Below are 20852 nucleotides of genomic sequence, written 5' to 3'. Positions count from 1 at the left end.
AAGTTAATGTCCAAATCTAATGGTGTTTCTTTTTGCCATCCACTTACTTTGTTTTCCTCTGTGGGTTTATTTTGGTCATTTTTTTCCATGTGAATGAAGTTGATGGTGCAGAAAGTTTAGTTCTATAATACAGGTCTGTGTGTAGGCTGCATCTAATAAACTTACTTGCATAATTGTCAGAAAGCAAATTGTATTTTCATGTTATTGCCCCAAAGGGAATGGATTTTTAAAGTTTTTTTAAAAGTTCCAGCTGTTGAGACTTTATTGTGCATAGCGTATAATGGAAAAATTAGTGCAAAGTCATGTTTTTAAAATCACAAAAATTTATTTTAAAATGATCTAATTTTCTTATTTTTCTTTAGTCATTCAGAGGAAGAGATAAAACAAATTTTATTTAATGAAGTTCTTACAACTTGAAGAGATCTCAGTATGCTGCATTCTAGCTTTAGTTTTTAGTTTTTATTATTTAAAAAGCTTTCCTTGGAACTTGCATGATAAAAGCTGAAGTTTTAGGTGAGGTTAGAGTCATTTGCACAGCATTTGTTTTGAAATTGATGTTGACAGTGAAGAGGCTGCAGCCTTGCCCTGTTCCACTTCTTCAGCCATAGTCTGTGCTGTAAAGCCTGCAAAAGTCTCAAATTGTTATTAAAAAATTTTATAAGATGTGGATTAATTTTGCATTTTGTGTTGGTAGAATTCCAGTTGTCATTTCAAAATTAGTTTGATGCTTAATGATTCAGGTTAGGTTTATGAATGACTGCCAGGTAATCCAAATCCTTATTTTGCAATACTAGTGTAGATTGCTTGTCAAGGACCTTGTATTGATGTTTACACAGGTGTATCAGAATTGTAAAACTACAGGATTTAAATCTGTGGAGATGTTTAACTTTTCTCAGCATGCTATGTTCATCTTGACTGTTTCGTGATGTTTGAGGGCTTCAAGTGCACTTAAGAACCACATGATTGTTTTATTAACCGGCATTTTTAAAAACTCTAATAAACTAAAAAATAGTGTTTAGATGTTGGAAAATAAACTTAATTCTCTGGCAAAATAAACAATGAAACAGTCTGTCAGAAAAAGGGAATTAGGGAGAAAAAGAAAGGGAGTGAGGAGTTTCTGCTTCTATTTGTGGAAAAAGCAGGGGAAATCTATACACTCCAGTGAGTGATATCTGAGGGTTTTTGTCAGACAAATATTCCATCTTGAGGAGTTCAGGCTAGGTAAATTAACTTCAAAAGGCAAAATTTGCAGGCTCTGTACAGCATCATAAATTAAACCAGGTTTTAAACTTTGTAGTTACATTACTCCAAAATGGATGTGGAAATATTTAGAGGCTTTGTTTTGTTGGCAGCATTCTAGGATTTAGTATCCTGTCTGAACTGTGAAGATAGATGGGTTTAAATTAAGCTGAAGAAAGTACAACTAATTTGTACTCTGTATTTTTAACACGTGAGTTTCCATCACAGAGGGGTTTCTCTTTGTGAAGAAGAGGTAAAGATCAAAGGGGTTGAGATGAGAACAATTTAGTGGAAACAGCAATGAAATAAGAAATGAACAGTAAAAGCAACAATATTGTTAGAAGGGTGTACAAGAGAGGTGCAGAATTCACCTGAGAACAAAAGCTCACCATGGGGAAGCTGCAGTATGGGAGCTGCTGCCTCCTTCTCCGACTGGAGAAAGGCTCCCTTCCCCAGCCCAGGCAGTGAAGTGAGCTGGTACAAAATAACTGCCCTTCCTGGCTGCTGCAGAAATTAACCCTGCGCTGGCCAGATCCAGGACGTATCCACCCCTTATTCTATATCACTTACATCTTGCCCAGATCCTACACCTTCCCTACTGGTGTGCTCCTGGCTAATTGGTAAATCTGAAGCAGTCCCTACTCACTGTCCACAGTAGTTATAGCATACAGTGACAGTGTCATTCAGCAGCCAGTGTTTTAATACTGTGTTTTAGTACAGACTGTTCTCACAGTAGAATCAAATCCCCTTGAGGTACACATATAGTATTTCCTTATCCCTCTGCATTACCCACCAAGTGCACCCAGGCTCTTGAGCAAAAACTTGGATGGGTTTGCCTGCCCTGTGTATGGGTTTTGCCTTTGCTTGAGGAAGGACTAATCCAAACTGTCTTTCCTACCACATTCTTCATGTGCACCACAGGGACTTAATCCCTTTCTGTGGTACATGAAAGTTTTGTTTGGACAGGGCTTTCTCTCTTAGTGGAGTCTCCAGTGTTAATTAACTAGGTGGCCTTGGCTAGATTTATCTCCCAGTGTTTGAAGGCCCTACCACTTACTGCTTTCAGTGTGGTTTTTAACAGTCTGTTGTACAGATCAGTTTTCCCAGAGGCTGGTGTCTGATAGGGAGTATTATGTACCCACTCAGTACTGTGGCCCAGGTGTCTCTGAGGCTGTATTCAAAATGAGTCCCATTGGCTGCTTCAGTTCTTTCAGGGTACAGGACTTGCTTTTCAAGGCCTGAGGTGGTGTTCCAGGCAGTGGCTGAGGCACAGGGTGTGTCTCCAGCTATCCCAGTGATTATTCTTGTCATTGTAGGCATGTAGAGCTTGCTGTGGTGGATTTGTGGAAGTGTGACATAATCAATCTGCCAGACTTCCCTGTACTTCTCACCATCGTCCATCGTACAGCAGGGGCTTCACCCACTTGGTCTGCTTGATTGCAGTGCTTGGTTTGCAGTTGTGGATAACCTGTGAGCTACTGTCCATGGTTAAACCCAGCCCTCAGTTGTGAGCCTGTCAGTGTGTTGCATCTCTTTCCTGATGATGTGAGGTGCCATGAGCCCACTGAACAGAAATAAATAATTCACCCTTTTGTTGCCAGTCCAGATGCATCTGAGACGCTTTAAGCTTGGCAGTTGGTCCACCCCTCTGTTGTTGGGGTGTTCCTCAGTAGCCCAACTCTCAGGTGCAGAGAGCATCTGCATGACAGACTTTCACAGTCAGCTTTCCTACCCAAGCAATTATGTCTTGCCACTGTACAGCAGCCCAGATGGTTTTCCCTCTCCAGTGCCAACTGGTCTTTTTCCATCAGTCCGGCCATCTTCACAGAGCATTTGCAGCTGTCTGTGACTCATTGTATAGGTAGAGTGTTGGCCTTTTTGTCTCATTCAGTGATTTCTAAAGCCAGCTGGATAGCTTTCAGCTGTACAACCTGACTTGATCCATCTTGTCCCTCAGTAGCTTCTGTGGTTTGCCTCATAGGAGTCCAGCAGCTTTCCATTTTCAGTGCGTCCCTACAATACAACAGGAGCCATCAGTTTTCATTTGGTAGTAGCTGATTATATGGTAAGGTCTCCTCAGCACATGTCACCTTCTCCTCCTCTGATGATTATGATAGTTCGAAATTTTCATCTTTGGGCCAGTTAGTGATGACTTCCAAGATCCAGGGGCGATTGAGGTTTCCTGTTTGAGTTTGCTGTGTAACCAGCACGACCCAATTGCTCCCCATGGCATCAGTGGCATCAGGTGTGGAAGGGATTTCTCCCTTGCACATCCAGCCCAGCAGTGGCAGTCAGGATGCCAGGAGTAGCTGTACTTCGGTGCCAGTCACTTCTGAAGCAGCTTGAACCCCTTCTTAAGTTGCCAGTATCTTTTTTTCAGTTGGGATGTAGCAGGCCTCAAATCCTTTGTATCCCAACTGCAGAACTCCAGGGGTAATCCTTGTGTCTCCCCAGGTGCTTTTACCAGACACTCCAGGAAGGACCATTCTCCCTGATTGCAGTGTAGAGCATTTTTCACATCTTCTGTCTTGACTGGCCCAAGGGCTGCTGCATGATCCTGTTTTGTTTAAAAGTTTGTTGTTCAGGACCCAGCTTGAAATCATTCTTCGTGTCATATGATAGAGGGGGCTGACTACCTGTCTGTAATCTGGAATATGCATTCTCCAAAAACCCACAGCACAGTGGGGTAGTTTTGCCATTCATTCCCAGTCAGATTCACGTAGCTTCCAGTACAGGCTGCTGTTGGGATGCCCCTGTCACCCCAGAAATCCAGATGGATTCTGTCTCTGCATATCTCGATGGCATCAGGGTACATTGTGTGCTGGTGTCAGCTAAAGCCTTGTACTGTTGGGGGTCTGATGTGCCAGGCCATTGCATCCAATTATAGGATCCATTGGCCCAATAGATCTGATTGTCCCTTTCCCCCATCTGGCTGGGGTCCTGGTCATAGTTCTCATTGCTCACTCCTTGTAAATATGAACTGGAGGTCCCTTCTGGAGGATCAGAAGTAACATCACCTCTTCTGTCTGAGGACTTGCCCACTGAAAACTGGAGTGGCATTTGTCTGTGAAGAATTTCCTGTTGTGGTTGTTCTTCCAGACATTCACCTCACATACCCATCCTGCTAGGGCAGAGGTGGATTTTCCATTGCACTGCCTCATGTCCTCTGTTTTGCTCACAATAAAAACATAGGTTGCCTTGTCTCTCTCAAGCAGAGGGGGTGTCTTCTCTCTCAAGTAGGGGGGTGCTTGCTCCCAGTAACAAAGACTTTGGTCTGTACTGGCAGGGCATGGGACATTTCCTTGCTGACTTTTTCAAGTTTGTCCAAAGTCTAGGACAGTCTCCACAGCCTAGGTGTGGGTCAAGATGATCTTTATATTGCTGGCATTGGGTAGTCACATGAAGTACTGTTTGTTTCTCCTTCTCTGGGCATGAATGCCAGTTAGTTGGTGTATGACAGTGGCATGCTCTGTACAGACTTCTGCCACATGGATTGTGTGCACTGGACTGATCTGAATATACAGGAGACTCCTTGTTATTTGAATCTCTGTACATTACTCCATCACATCTGATTCATGTACTGGATACCTTTTTTCCATGGCATTCTGCCCACTGGGGTGCACTACTAGATTGTCCTTGCGATGATACCTGATACCTGCCCTCCTGCATGACAGGAGTCACTTCCAAAGGCTGAGGGTTTGTCTTCTTCCCAATTCCCTATTTAATACTCATGTCCTATGACAGAGATCCCAGTTGCTTGGCTCCACTACCATCTAATTTCATATCATGGGCCATGATACCCCAGCATTGGAGCAGCTGGATAACCAGGAGTTCATTTGTCTGGCAGCTGAAATCTTCCTGCATATCTCAGAACTCACTCAGGGACAGGGATTGGGTAATTATCTTTGGCCCTTCCTCTTCCTGCTGTTGTGAGGGTTCTACTTTGTCTTCATCCCTCGCTGACTGAACTGATTTGATCTTGGATTTCTTCTTACAGAGAGGGCAACTGCTAGTGGCACAGATCCATTCTGTGGTTCAGCTGCTGTTTGAGTGGTCTCAGTGCCTGTTTTCCTCCTGTTCTCTGAGGGACTGTCTAGTATTGAACTATGTCTGGTAAAGAATGGCCAGTGCCCAACACACTGCAATGATTTCCTCCCCTCTGGAGATGTCACACCATCCTCCTTGAAAATATACTGTTGCTTTATCAGGTTCCTGTAGTTGTTCAGGGGTGAACTTCCAAACCATTGAAGCAGAGAATTTCCCCCAAAACTGGCCCATTTTCTCTGACATTCCATGCCACTGGTGATGATCCACCCACAGAGCAGACCTCCTTAGAAGTCTCTCTCTGGATTCTAAACATGCTGTGGGCCACACTGACTCTGAACATGGTACAGACTCAAGAGACATAGCAGCAACACCATGCTTTTTTAACAACCAGAGGAAATCCAGAATTCTCAAAAGCTGGTTTAATAGGCCTGAAAGTGACAAAGGGCATAAAAAGCTGGAGAAAATTACCTGCCCCTGTTCCCCCACAGACTAGGTAAATTTAATGGACTCCCAGAGGTAGGCCCCAAAGGAAGGATAAAAGAGCATTACTGTTCTCACATCCCAAATGACCCTCATTGCCCCCCACATGCCATGAACTGGTCTCCCACAGTGCAGCAACACAGCAATGCTGATCCCTCTCTCTCCCTGCTGTGCAGAGGTACCGTGGTGGGCACACAGGGTGTGTACAGGAATATACACAGGGCTGTGTGCCACAGCCATGTGAACAGACCAGACAACTTTGTGGCTGTTGACTCCCTGCCCAGTACAACAAATGCTTAAATCAAATTTGTTTCAAACCACTCTGGTCAGATCTGATTATCTCAACCCTTTGGGTGCCAAATAAAGCTGTTGAGGTTTATGAGTGGTGTTGCCCATGAACTGTTCATTCACTGCTTCTTCCCTCTCTCCTGTGACAGACAGAGAGAATTGGAGGCACAAAAGGAAAAGATTGCAGCTTGAGATAGGAAAAAATTACTGGAATCAGCAATAAGAAATGAACACTAACAGCAACAATATTAATAAAAGGGTGTACAAGAGAAACAATTCACCCTACACTGACTGGAAAAACTCCCTTACCCCTGCCTCTGGTAGCAAAGTGAGGTAGTATAGAGTAACCCATCTCCTCTGGCTACTCCAAAAATTAACCTTGTCCTGGCCAGAACTAGCACAGCTACTTAACACAGACAAGAAATACTTGAATTTCTACAGATATTTTTACCAATTTGTTTTAATTTATAATTAATGACATTTAAGCTATAAACGTGTTTCATTGGCAGAAACAGGTTTATAGCTTAAATTTAATTAATAAATTAATTTGTGTAATGCAGTGATGCTCTGAACAGTCATTTTATTCTGCATCCTCTGTGATGTTAAGTAGCCATTGTGATGTGATGTACATGTAGGTAGTCATAATCACAGAGATGTATTCTTTTATAATATTTAGTGGTTTGATTTTGAGTTGCTAAACATCTCAGAATATTGTAGTGTTAGCATTAGGTGTTACCCTTGCTTTGTATCTTTTCTCTACTTTTGATAGCGTGGTTGTACAAAAATACCTTCCACACATACATTTTAACTTAGAATACCTGCAGTAATAAAGCTGTGTGAAATAATGTCTCCATATTGTCTGAAAGAAATAACTTGACTGTACTGTGTTGATGCAATTCAGTGTGCATTTTTAGAGCATAAAAACTCAAACTAAAGTAGTTTTACAGACCTCAGTGGTTTTGAGTGACATGTTTTGAGTTCTGTTATTCAAGAAATAAGTGAATACCCAGAACTGGATGGGTATAAGGTTTATTTTAACTACATTGTTAGCTTGAGTTTGCCTTTGCTTCAGTGTATTTTGTGTTCAGAACTGCATGGGTGAAAAGCACTTCCAGCTGTTTGGTATGGTGGTGTGGTTTGAGGATCAGGTATTTGCTTATATGAGTAAATAATATAGTAGTGAGTTGATTCTTAACTTAATATTTAACTCTGAAGACAAGCCTAAATGCATTAAATATGTTTTAAAATTAGTGCTGGCAGTTGCAGTATTTTTTCATTTTGAAATGAAGGTGTTTTAATGGTTGTTTTTCTGGTAAGGTTTTCAAAACAGTGGGTAGCAGGCTTGTACATGTAAGTACTAATGTGCTCCATTGTGCTTATTTCCCTTGCTTTTGTGTGTCAGTGTATCTTGATCTTATTTGGACTGTGACAGATCCAAGTTCAATTTCAGGTTCACATATTTTTGTTTAGTATAATAAGATTCTTGTTTGTTGGATATGTCTTGACCTGAAGTTGTCTTAATGTTTACTTTGAACGCTGTAACATAGGATTAAATACTTTATAACAAAAACTTTTACTAATGACTTAGTGTTTTATGGTAACTAATACCTAATAAGCTGTCCTAGTTCACTTGTTACTGAAAACCCTACAGAAACTTTTTTTCAAAAATTCTTTTTTTCCCATCTTCAATCTTTGTAACCTCTTTGCCCCTTTTTAAGTTGTTCTTACCAAAGCTCCTGGTGAAATTACCATGTCCCTTCACAGATACATTGCTACCAACCCTGAGGAGATTGTAACTAGATAGGGGCACATCTTTTTCAGAAGTTTGCTTGAAACTCCAAAATATGTCTCTATGTCCTGGCTGTTGCATCCTTGCAGGCTTTCAAATTCTTCAGCAGTTTTTTTCTGGTTCAGATTTCTCAGCTGCTTGTCTGGAAAAAGTTTTCTGGACTATTTATGACCTTTATAAGCTATTTATGCTATAACAGCACTGAAGCAGAAATCCTCTTCCCAGTGAGATTAGAAATCTTAGTGAAAAGATTCGCACATCGTTACTTCTGTAATTTTTTGTTTGTTTTTTTAGGGTTCTTCTCCAAATTAGTCTTGGAAGTTGAAGTTAAGGTTATTGGAATACAAAAGCTGTTAGAAATTCTGTGGCATTTTATTCTTCTGTAGTAAAAGAAACCAGACCATATCACTTCTTTACTAATAAAGTCAGCATCATCTTACTTTGACCATTTCTCCAAATAAAAAAACCAAGCACACCCTTAAAAGTAAAAGAACTTCCCAGCCAGTTTTTCCCTACTTTTGGGAAAAGGTTCTAGACTTTTGCCTGAAATGTAGAATATCCAGGTTGACCTTCTCTGCCCGGTTTGAGGTGGGTTTAAAATCTGGATCTTCATTACTGTGGGCAAACATCCTGCATGAGATCTTGGATCCATTGCTTTATGCTCTGCATCCAACTTCTTTGGTGCTGTAGATGCATTAGTCTTGACTGATTTTGTGGGCAGGGGTCTCTGAGGGTTTAATGAGGATGAGAGAAGGAGGAGCTCAGATTGAAATATGGTGGTCCAGGTTTCTTAAAGGGAGGATATTTGAAGTGACTGATGGTACACCTGTAGTGAGTTGAAATACTTCCATTGCAGAGATTTCTCACCGTATTGGAATGGAGGAGCAACTTTCTGTTAAGTAGAAGTTGTATTTAAAATCACTTAACTCATATTATTCAGAATAAATTGCCAAATAATATCATTGTATTTAAGTACTATTTGTTTCTCTGGAGATTGAGTGGTAATATTTCCTAAAATCGTATTAATGAAATAAAGGATATCGGTCTAAATGCTTCAGAAGAAGCTGACAAGTTAAAAATTAATTATGGGCATACACATTTTAGATATTTTTCCACTCTGCTGTGAGGATGTTAACAGCATTGTTTTACATTTCTAGTACAGCTCATTATCCTTTCTAAATCCTCAGCAATGTAGCTGGATTTTGTACAATAGACTTATATTTGTGGCTTCTTGCACTGGTCTCTTCATAAATGGAGCATGGCTTATACCCTCCTGTCAAATTTGACACAGTAGCCTATATGCAAAATCCATGGGCTATAAGGTTTTTCTTCATAGTATATTTTCCAAAGAAAGATTGAGATCATAAAAAAAGTGTAGAATATGAATGTAGGTGATCAGTAAGGAATTTTTGGCCCACATTTGCCATAAAAGTTAAGCAAAAAGATGTCCCATTTTGAATACTGGCTGCTTTTCATCCAGTATCTTGAAGTGGAAAAGTTGCATTTGTGTGCTCATGATAAATATTAGGTTCAGTAGTGTAAACTGCATTAGAAATCAGCTATCTTCAATTTTTGTTCTATTAATGTTGTGAGATTTTTTCTTAAAATGGTAGTTAGGCATTTGATCTTCTGAATTTGAGTGTTGTACTAGTAAGCTGTCAGGTTGTATTGGGGAAAATGAAAAATACTGTCTGTCTTCTGTTCAGAGTCTGCATCTGTGGACAAGTCTGTATCCCATTCTTGCACAACTCCTTCTACATCTTCTGCTTCTGGACTGAATCCAACTTCTGCGCCTGCTTCATCTGCTCCTACAGTTCCTGTTTCACCTATCCCACAATCACCAATTCCTCCATTACTTCAGGACCCAAATCTCCTTCGACAGCTGCTGCCTGCTCTGCAAGCCACCTTGCAGCTTAATAATTCTAGCGTAGATATATCCAAAATCAATGAAGGTAAGGATTCTTCAACGTTCATGTGATCTCTCATTTACATACATTAGTGTATTATTGCATACCAGGCTGTAGTAAATGAAAGCCTTATTTTAATTGAGAAGTGAATAAATTAATCCCTAGGTAAAGTGGAGTTTTTTGTGTTTTTTTTTTTTTCTGTTAAACCTTCTCAACATTTAAGGTTTTCAAATTAATGAATGTTGATGTACATGAGCAGTGTAATTGAAACTGGTGACTTAATCACTATATCAGCATTTGTCTGTTGCGCAAAATTTTGTTAGAGCTCTTTGTTCTTTTGTTTCGTGCACTGTTCTTTGTTTTCTGTAGTTTGTGCTGCTGTTCTGTTAACGTGTGTTGCAAATACTGAAACTTCTAGGGGTTCTTAAATCTTCTGCCTAACAACGTTTTTCTTTAGCATAACAAAGAAAGCTTCTCTGAATACAGGTAGCGTATCAGTAACTTTGCTAGCCAGTGAAATGTTGTACATTTAATCAGTGTGTCCCTTAGATTTTTGTTACATTGGCTTAGGTTGTTAGTAGTCAGTTTATCACTTAGCTATATTGCCTTTTGCTGCAAGAGCCGGTAGGGAGTTGATGCATTTTGAATGCAGTTTTATCTAATGTGTCTGCATGTGACAGGTTACTGATAAAGTGGTGTAGGATTTTTTGTTCGCTTCTTGTGCAAGGATCACTGATTTAAATAGGAAGTAAAACATTTGCATGGAGTGCTGAGAGTTAATTGTCTTTAACTTTCTGAAAGTGCAAATCAGGTAAGGGAAAATACTTACAAAGTATTCTGTACCTTGCAATTATTCATCAGAAAAAGTGGTCAGTTGCTTCCTTTTAATCAGCAGATATTTTGTCTTCATTCAGTAAGTGAGTAGGTCATTGGTTTCTTTTTCCTGTGCAGGGAAAGTCTTTGAAACTGTAATCCACTAGGTTGGACTAAAAAAAGAAGTGTTATGGCTGTGTTGAAAAATGAAAGGTCCACTCAACTCCAGTTGTATTTTATTAAAAAGCTGCCCAGTGAAATTTCTAGTAATTTTCTCTTGCCATATGAGCAGCAGCTGGGTATGTCTTGGAACAAGAGTGTTCAGAATTGTTGTGATGGCGTGAGGGCCTGGCTGTGTCCACGTGGGCAGAGTGATTTCACCTTGCACAGCAGGGCTGCCCTTACTGTGCACACGATTCCGTTACTCTGTGCTTTGCTGGTGAGTCAGTTTTTGCAGGAGTGTGCTGGAAGTATGTCCAGGAAGTATCCCACAGAGCCTGTAGATCTTTTTGGAAAGGTTAGTTCAGAAGCTCAGAGTTCAGGGTCTTTGTCATCTCGTACTGCAAGATGCTCTTCCTGTATTGTGCAGTTTTAAAATGGTTTAAAGTGATTTTTTTTTTTATTGGTGGGGGGATGACATGGGACAGCTAAACCCAGAAGAGATAAGGGCTTTTTATTAGTAAGAAGAAACATGGATTTTTAACCTGGAAGACATTTGTCTTCCTCTTGAACATTAAGTCTGGCCCTCATCTCTTTCAGTGAGTTGAAGTGATTCTGCTTTTTGCTTTTTTAAAAAATTATTGTAGTATAAAAAAATTTTCACACGTTCTGCTTACTACAGTAGCAAATTGGACAAATTTTCTCTTGCTGTTTACAAGAATTATTACTAATCTATAAGGTCAACTGGAAGATTTGACATTATTTTTTAAAGAATTTATGTTAAATGTATGTCTTAAAGCTACTAAAGAAAGGACTTGCTAGACATACCAAGTCAACTTGAAGTCAAGTAACTGAAGAACAGTTGAGGTGGATCTTTGGTCATGGTAGATACGGGAAATAAATCTGAAAGAAAACATACCTTAAATGTAATTAGTCAGTTTCAACAGTTTAAAGTGGTGTTCTAGAATTGTCAGTAAAACAGAATGTTTGTTTTCAGTTCTAACAGCAGCTGTGACACAAGCCTCTCTGCAGTCTATACTCCATAAAATTCTTACTGCTGGACCATCTGCTTTCAATATCACCTCCCTAATTTCTCAAGCTGCACAACTGTCTACGCAAGGTATTTGGAGTTTTTTTTTTTCACTCATGTAAATTTGTTACACAACGTTTTAAAAAGGCTGATACAGTTATGGAATCTGTCTCATGTCATATCTTTGGCCACACAATGTGGAGAATGTGAAATGACTTCTTTTTCCAAAGATAGGATAAAAAATTGTTATTGAGGGGCAGGAACCTGGCACAATACTAAGTAAACAAGCCTTTCTGTCTCACCTTTTGGGATTTTCTTTGTATGTTAAGAAATTCTACATGAGTAATGTGAACCTTCTGGAATTAGGTGTAAGTTAACAGTATAAAACCCAACTCTTCCTTACTTCAACGCCCATCTTGTAGTACTGTGCAACTGTGACTCTTGGGGGAGGCTTTAAATTCTTAAAAGAAAGTTTCCTCTCTCTCTGGTGGGGGCTTTTTTTTCATCTTCTAGGCAAGATATTCTTTCAGATATTTCCAATATGTTCTGGCTTGCAACTTAATAAAGAATTTTAAAACTTAAGTTTAGAAACTTAAACCAAAACAATAAATGCAGTCATCTTACTGAGTAGGTAAGCAGTGCTAATGGTAATTTTTAACCATGGGTGGGGAGCTGTTGGTATATGCCTAGAATGGATTAATAGGTTTCTTTACAAACTGTTATGCTTTCTTTTGGTTAAAACAAGTTGAGCATTCTAAAATAGGAGCTGCATGTGATTAAGTCTCTTTATCTGTAAAAAATATTTCCTTATAGCTTCTTTCCTTTCCCCTCCCCTGAAATTTTAGAAGTGGGGAGTTTGGGGGAAATACAATTCCTTAGCTAGGATTGTTCACAGTGAACAATGTCATCTAATATAGCATACTCCAGAGTACCCAGAGAAAATCTAATTTGCATTTATGATAGGATATGGTTTTATTAAAAGCATTTTTCTTCTCTGTACAGCTCAGCCATCTAATCAGTCTCCAATGTCTTTAACATCTGATGCCTCATCACCAAGATCATACGTGTCTCCAAGGATAAGCACGCCACAGACTAACACTGTTCCACTGAAACCTTTGATGACTACGCCACCAGTATCATCCCAGCAGAAGGTGAGCTCCTTTTGCCTTATGCCATATTGTAGTAAGAAATCATTATACATAATATTAAATAGTGTTCCTATAGATCCATGTGCTAACAGTTGTGTGTAGGATAATAAAATATGTATGTTATCTTTCCCAATAGAAACAAACAACTGGAAGCAACTACTTGACTGTATTTTGGCAATTCAGCTCCAGCATGAAATCTAGTTTACTTTGCTTGAGGAAATTCTTAATGCTGGCCTCAGATGCTGTCTGGAGATTTTACCAAGGCATTGGTAATCTAGCATATTTAAATAGCAACAAAAGCATACCTCAGTGGCAACAACTGATACAATTATGTAGACTTACCCAATAAAAGATGTTTAGAATGAGAGAGAACTTCTTGGGGAAATTAACTTGAAGTAGTCTCAGATTTTCTTTAGAAATGTTCCAGGTGTTTACAGATCAACAACATAATGTCCCTTTCCCTTCCTGCCCCCTCACCTCTGTTCATTCAGAATTCCTTCATTGGATCAGTGACTGGGAAATGTAAATTGTAGCTAACATTCAAGCTCCTGATGTTTTTCCTGAGAAACCCCCACCTTCCTAAAATCTGTCTTCTCTATCACCACTTCTGCTTAGCTGAGGTGTCTTTTTCTCAGTTTTCTGCTCACAAGTGAGCCTCTAATGTCTTGGATGCCTTTGAGGAATACTTTTCAGGAGAACACATTGCATTCCTCATTATATTCAAAATGCCTTATTTTCTTTCATCAGATTTTTTTCATGGGTACAAAGAAAACCAAGTGATTCTCCCAGTTTCTTTTGATGGACTGATACAATGAATTGCAAAGCTTCATGTGTATACCAGTACTGATTGTTACCTTGGTTTCTGACCCTGGATTGCATCCTCAATTTATGTTCTCATCCCATAGCTAGGTGGCAAGTAATGAAATTGTCAAATACCAAGGTTGACATATTTGATACTTCCAAATCCTGAGATATGAAAAAGAATCTTAAGTTGTGTACTGTCGATAACTGGAAGTAGATATTTTCTGGTCTCTACAACCCAGAGATTGATTGTTAATCCCAGAAGTAACAATTTTTTTTCTGCAGCAGATACTTTTCCAGTTTTTGTATTTGTGTAACTCAGTTCCATGAGATGGGAGCTTAGGTGGTGATAGCTCTGGTGTGAGCACGTCTGCTTTAGCAGCCCATCGGGTATGTGAGTCAGGCTAGCTTGTCCAGTTGTACAGTTTGAGGTGAATTATGCCTAATCAAGATGTGGTGTGTGCCAGGACACACTTGGTTTTAGAGCACATGGGCTTAGAGCAGACAAAACTGAAGTGGCCCTGGGCAAGAAGAGCCCAGTGCCAGAGGCACAGGGATTTGAGCTGGCTGTGGGACTACAGTGGTGCCATTGGCACAGTGCTGTTGCTTAGGAGTGCTTGAACATGTCAGCACTGATTTCACAGTGAAGCTGCTGTGGCTGCCTTTGGGGTGTTGTGTGCATGTGGCAGCTCAGGGGGCACAGACTTTGCCTTTTAGCTCTGCCTGTATTGTGTGGTCAGAAACTGTTCTGAATTTCTGCAAAGTAGTTGTGTAAAGCACTTTACACAGACTTGTCAGGCTCAGTGAGAATGTTGCTTTTGGTTGGTTGGTTTGTTTGTTTGTTGTGTTGAATTTATTTAGCCCTTACTATTTTTCTGTTTATGGTATATATATTTAAAGTCTTTGAAACACTTGGGAGAACATGGAGTAATTGAAAGGTTTTGCGGTTCATTTGTTTTACAAATCCCACTTTTTCTTTATGCTCCTTTTTTTTTGGTTAATTTTACGAGCCAAGGAGCTGGTTACTTCCCCAGTTTGGATCTGCTGCATGATTCCTTTATTGCTGATAGGCTTCTCTTTTGAAATTGTTCTGTTTGAAAAGCCTTGATAATTTGATGTCTGCTCACACACTGAGCAAAATGCAGGCATTAATAGCAAAGTTCTTCATGTCATACATTTCATAAAGGTACTTGTGTAGTCTGTTCTCATAAATCAGTTTATGATCTGCTACTGTGTCACCCTCCTGAATGATATAGTTCTGCTTATTTCAACAGCAGATTGATCTTACAATTATCTTGCTTTTCCCTTTTACTACCATGGACTTCTCATGTGCTACTCAGACTTCTTTAGTATATGCCTATTAGTCTAAAAACCAGAAAGAACACATTTTCATTTTGATGATAATTTTAAAAGGTGGCTTTTCCTCTTAGACATCTAAGAGTTTGAATTTACATTAAGACCCCCCCCCCTTGCATATTTAAATGAATCAAGTTATGTCTTGAGTTTATTTTACCATCTGTGGTTTGTTTCACAGAAGTCATAGTTTCTGAAGTAGAGAATTTCTGGAGGTTCAGGAGACCACTAGTTAGTAATCTACACTAATGTGAAGTCAGCAAATGCCAGAGAGGCTGGACAATTTGGCTTTTTTGTCTTTATGGATCCCTAGAAGTCATTCTTTCTTTGCACTCTCCCTTTTCTCTCAATATTGTTAGCTTAACTTTGGGAAGTAGAGGATAAATTTTGAAGCTCAGCCTGTCTTGTACGTATTTCAAAATTGGTATGCAAAGCATTGGGCGAGATGAAATATCTTGGACTTCATTTGCTGTAAATTAGACATTACTAGATTCCCAAACTTCTCATCCTGATGTAGTTGAGAAATTCATAGAAAAGACTGTATCTTACTGCTGGTATCTTAATACCTTGCACTGAATGTGTACTACAAGGGAAAAGCAAGAAAGTACTGATGACTGTTTTTGTAGTCACCTGTGAGTTTAGAACTTAGAGAAGAGGGAGCAGCAAACTGACAAATATGCTTTAGATTTTTTTCCATTTTTGATAGAGATGTTTTTAATATGCTTGTGATGTAATTATGTTCTTGACACTGTGTAATGTATTTTCAAGTAGGGAACTCTTGAATTTGTACATGAAGATTTTATTTGGGTGATGAACAACTCTTCTGAGGTTGAAAATGAGCTCAGATGGAAGATACAGTCAAAGATAATACAAGCTTGCAATATTTTGACAAGTCACATGGGTCTAAATTTGCTTGTGTTACATCTGTTAATAACCCCTTCTTAGTACAAAAAAAATCTTTTTGCACAGCTGGGGAACTAGATTTTTTTTTTAAATAACACCTTGTAAAGATAATAAAAATTGTGTCAGCAAAAGGTCTTGTAACAAACAAACCCTATAGGTGTTGAAATTGTAATTTCCTTATTTTTTTCTGTTTCTTACACTTGCTCTTTACTGTGGAGGAATTCTAATGAAGTTTTGAACTTTGCAGGTTGCTACTCCAGGTGTTAAACAAGGACCAGCTTCCCAGGCAGCACCTCAGCAGCCAGTAATAGCTGACAAGCAGGCGGGTCACGAGCCTGCCTCCCCACGAAGTCTTCAGCGTTCGAGGTACCTTGAAATGCTTCTCTGTTCTGTCATTAGATTTCATCTGCATTCACTGTGTGTTGTGTCTGTTGCAGTTAGTGGACTCTTTGGCCAGTTTATTGAACTGCTGCTACTGAGATGATGCAGCCAAGTACCTTTGCTACATATTTAATGTGGTAGATTCTCCATTTTTGGGATAGTCATTAGACCATTCTCACAGAGGCAGAATGGAATTCATGGTTGTGTTCTGTCACTCTAGTGTCAATTTTATAAGTGATTCCTTGGATTGTGATTTCAGAGTTTGAAGTGCAGTTACAGAAATCTGTGATGCTTAGTGTTAGATGTTTGTAGTGTCTTGCTGTAGTGTAATTTGATTTTGAAATTAGCATGATTTTTTGGTTTGTCGGGTGATTTTGCTGCTCTAATGAAAAACATTAAAATTAACTAAGTTTCACAAATACCTTTCCTTGGCCAGACTTTTTTGTCGACATTGCAACTTATTAAGATGTTGCATGATACTAGCGTTTAACCATTGATTTAACCATACAAGGTGGGTTTAGAATCTGTATCTTTGAAATTTTTCTTTTGGGAAGATAGAGTCTTTCTAGTGTCAGATACTCTGTGTTTGGTCATATTGGTTCCAGGGGCTGTAACCAAAGATGTGTCATGAGTCAGGTCAGATATGTGATGGAGTGATGGTATAGAACTGTGGTAGGAAGAAGTTGACTTTTTTAGAGGTTCTGTAAATCTGCAGTTGATTGTAGCTGGATTTTTAGAGTGATTGGAATAAGGTGTGTGGTGTGGTATTAAAAAAACAAAAAACCAAAACCCAATACTCTTGCTTTGTCAGCATACCTGAAGCTACACATGGTGGTGCTTTCCAGATCATAAAATAGTGAGATCCTTTTATCTGCCCTTCTGGGACTAATAACAAAGGAGACTTTTGTTTGGTGGTGGGGTTTATTTTTGTTTGTTTGTTTGTGTTTTTGTTTGGTTTTTGAGTTGCTTTTTTGTTGCTGTTGTTTTTTCGGTGGGTTTTTTGTTTGTTTGTTTGGGTTTTTTTGTGGTTTTGGCTGGTTTTGTGGGGGAAGAGATGTGTATTTGGAGGTTCTTTGGGAGACTGGGTTATCTGTTGTGTGCTTGGCAGTCCTGTCCCAGAAGCTGGCTTTACTGGAGACCCTGGAGTATTGACCAGTTTGAGGGTACGGACACAAGCAAGTCAGAAGTTTTGAGTTTAGTGTTGGCTATTTTACAGACACTTGATTCTAAGCTTTGTTGGATTACAAGCCTATAACTCATTTATCTCTTTTAGGAGACTAAAGGCAAAGTGTCCAGCTCCAGTCCCTAGTAATTATGAATGGTGCTATTTAAATCTTTCTGAATTACAGTACCAAAGATAAAGTTAGACTTGCAGCATGCTGAGCTTTTTTATGAGGAGTGGTGAGGTTTTGGGGGACAGCTCTCAGTCAGACCCTTTTATTCTTTGCTTGCCACCCTCTCTGTACAGGAAATCTTAAGAAAGATGGTCTTATTCTTGGAAACCTTCACCATGGCTTAGAGTCTGTGTGAGTTGATGGGCATTTGGCTTGCTAGTCCATGCCTCACCCTTCCTTTGGGTTGCATGGCTTTGTACTCCAGCCTGACCCTTACGTGCAGTGAGTTTAGGGATCTGCTGTCCCTCTGCAAACCATTGCTCCATTTGGCATCAGCGTTTTGCTGGAGGAAGCAGAGTTTGCCCCAGCCCTGCTGAAGCAGGGGCATTGTGCAGGCAGCACTCTTGTGGCTGAGGGCAGGGGGCAGTGTGCAGGCCAGGGTGAAGGTACTGAGACAGTGATAGTATTGTTCAGTGTCCTGTGTCTCTGAAATTAATACATGTTTGTGACTCTGCTGTGTTGTGCATCGTGAGTTCATGTGATTCCAGTTTGCTTTGGAAGTGTCTCGTTTGCAGCAAGGGGGAGATTAAGGAGTAGATGGCTTGGAAAAACCTGTGTGACTGGTATTTTCTTCTCTTGAGTGCAGTGCAGTTGAATGAAAGTGGACCAGTTCAGATACTGATTTACTTACCTGCAAAGGATTTGCTGTGTCCAGGCAGTATATCTGAATTGATAGGGAACAGATGATTCCTTTGTAAGTGAAAGTACTTGGTTGGATTGGGAATGGCTCTTGGGAGCAGTTTTTACTTTTATAGGAGTGAACAACAATTTAGCAAACTGAACTGCGGACAGATGGTCCAAAATCTTTTTACTCTGTGAATTAAGGTTGCAGTTTTCTCCAGCTTAAATGCTGAATAATTGAGCAGAAGTTCATCACAGCTGCATTTCCTTGGCCCGTTAAAAGTTTTAAGTTAATGGAGATAAATAATTTTTGATTTGTTGGGGTGGAAACACAGTGTGAGAAAATCTGAGTAGCTATTGTTCAAGAAGTGAACATTTCAGCCATTTAAGTTGGGAACTGAACGCAATGCAGACATACAGTGAATCTGTCTGTTAGAGATTATTCCAAAGACACACGATCAATTATGGCTGCTTTAAATATGAAACTAAATTATTGCTTACATAACTGATAGTTTCATCAGGTTGGTAGTTTCTCTCTGTTTTCAGAAGGAACTGACAAAAATTTTCCTTTACCTTGGGAAGTGCTGTGAAGGGAGGTATTTCATTGCATTTTTTGTAGGTTGTAAAATTTTGACGTTTGTAGTAACATGTTTCAGAACCATCATGTTTTAATACCCTTGATACAGATATTTTTGCCTCTCTGGAGGCATTCTGTTACTTGTGGCATAGTCAGTCTTGAACTCAGCTAAGGCAAGTATTTCCCTTCAGTGAAGCATTTAAAAATGCTGTGGTAGTTTGGAACAGTCATTGCTGCATTCATAGCTCCCCCTGCTGCTAACACAGCAGTGCCTGGGATATTTTGTGACAGTATGTTTTTGTCATAATTAAGGTACAGCTGCATTTTTGAGAAGCCCACAGATTTTATTTATTTACTTTCTTGAAATATTTCTGATGTGTTCGAGTGAGTTTTACTGAAGTAGGAGTGGGAGAAAACAGGCTGATAAATTAAGAGGAGGCAAGTCATGGAGGGAAATTTAATTCTAGTAGAACTAAGGAGTAAATAAGGTTATGCCTGAATTCTACTTAATTACTAAAAATAGCCTGACTCTGCACCATTACTATACTGATGCTAAATGAATACATTGAAACTTAGAATAATTTACTTTGGAATGGAATTCTAGCTACAGTCTACTTTGGTCCCACCTTAGAGTAGGACTGGCAAGTTTGAATTGCTAAGGGCATTAGTTTGGTGACTTTTTTTTAATATCTCAGAATATCTTCTTCTGATGTTTGACTGCCCTTATGGTGATTCTTTTTTTCTCATGTCTAATTAGAATTTCCCTTGTTGTAGCTTGTCTCTGCCTCTTGTGCTGTCACTGTGCATCTCTGGAAAGAGTCTGTTCTCTCCAAAAGTAGAAAAAATCTGCAAAGAGATCCCTCAATCCCCTTCCCCTCAGTCTTCTGTTTTCCAGACTGAATAAACTTTAAGCTTCTTTTGATACAGCATGTGCTTCAGCCCCTTGTCCTCTGCCACATTCCTTTGCTCTAGCAGTTTAATTCTTGTCCTGTTTTAGGCTTCCCACTACATAGTGCTCCAGATACTGTGGATCTCATAAGCTCTGAAAAGAGGGGAGGAATTGCCTTTTTTACAGGAGAAGTGCTTCATCCCTCTTGTCAGCTTGGTGACTCTCTGGCTTTGTTCCAGCAGGTCCAGTCAGACATTCAGTTTGTTGGCTGTAATTCTTAATGCTGTAGTTCTTTGCAAGTGTGAGTTGATTACGGTAAATGTCTGGGCTTTGGATTAGAGATAGTTGCCTTATGTAAGGATGCTTTCAGTCTTCAAAGGGACCAACAGGGTAGGTGATGAATCAGAAGGCCTTTAAAATTTAGTTCTCCTTTATAATATTTTCTTCTTGCCTGCAAGTGATACAAAGTTTTAAGAAATAGCCTGAAATTATGGCCTGTGTTGAAAAGTTTCTGCCAGTGGGAGAAGCACTTACACAATTAATGCCGCTATTTCTCAGTACGTGTAGTGCCAAAGAACATTTAACTGAGGTACCATCGCTGTTATGCTACGTTCCAGTGAAGCAGCCAGGTTTGGTGGCTGCAAACACACTGCTCCTGTGATACTTCTGTTTTCCTGAGTGCATTCAGTAAAGATGTGCAATGTCACAAAACCATGTAGATTGTGTTTTGGCATGAGTAGTAAACTCCTCAAATCCCATATGGACGTATTCTCAGATCAGGACATCAGACATTGTTCTTAATGATTGTTCTGCCAAACCTCTTTTGAATAAACGTGTTTGCCTCCCATCTGATACGTCGTTACTGAAAATCTTAGGTTGGCAGCTGTTCGAAGGAAGAACATAAATATATGTATATTTTCTGTCTAGCGTTTAGGCACAGCTTACATCTCTTGAATAGCTCTCAGAGTTAAACGAGACAAACTCAAAACCCTACCAAATAACAGAATCCTCTGTTATATTGTAGCACTCAGTT

The 20852-nt window shown here is 39.5% G+C and overlaps 1 protein-coding gene across 7 annotated transcripts in view; it reads left to right on the top strand.

Moving 5' to 3' along the window:
* Positions 1-20852, top strand: part of WAC (WW domain containing adaptor with coiled-coil) — a 57087-nt gene that overhangs the window by 28906 nt on the left and 7329 nt on the right. For 6 of the 7 annotated variants that reach the window (XM_014270133.3, XM_014270126.3, XM_026796065.2 and 3 more), the window contains exons 8-11: positions 9550-9795; positions 11720-11842; positions 12755-12903; positions 16205-16323. In XM_014270133.3, the coding sequence (XP_014125608.1) occupies positions 9550-9795; positions 11720-11842; positions 12755-12903; positions 16205-16323 (637 nt within the window). The remainder of the gene's footprint in view (positions 1-9549; positions 9796-11719; positions 11843-12754; positions 12904-16204; positions 16324-20852) is intronic. The other variant, XM_074533847.1, reaches the window with a different exon arrangement.

Source organism: Zonotrichia albicollis, chromosome 1 (assembly GCF_047830755.1).
Source record: "Zonotrichia albicollis isolate bZonAlb1 chromosome 1, bZonAlb1.hap1, whole genome shotgun sequence".
Taxonomy (NCBI): Eukaryota; Metazoa; Chordata; class Aves; order Passeriformes; family Passerellidae; genus Zonotrichia; species Zonotrichia albicollis.
Note: the sequence above shows the minus strand (reverse complement) of the source record. Positions and strands in the feature narration are given on the sequence as shown.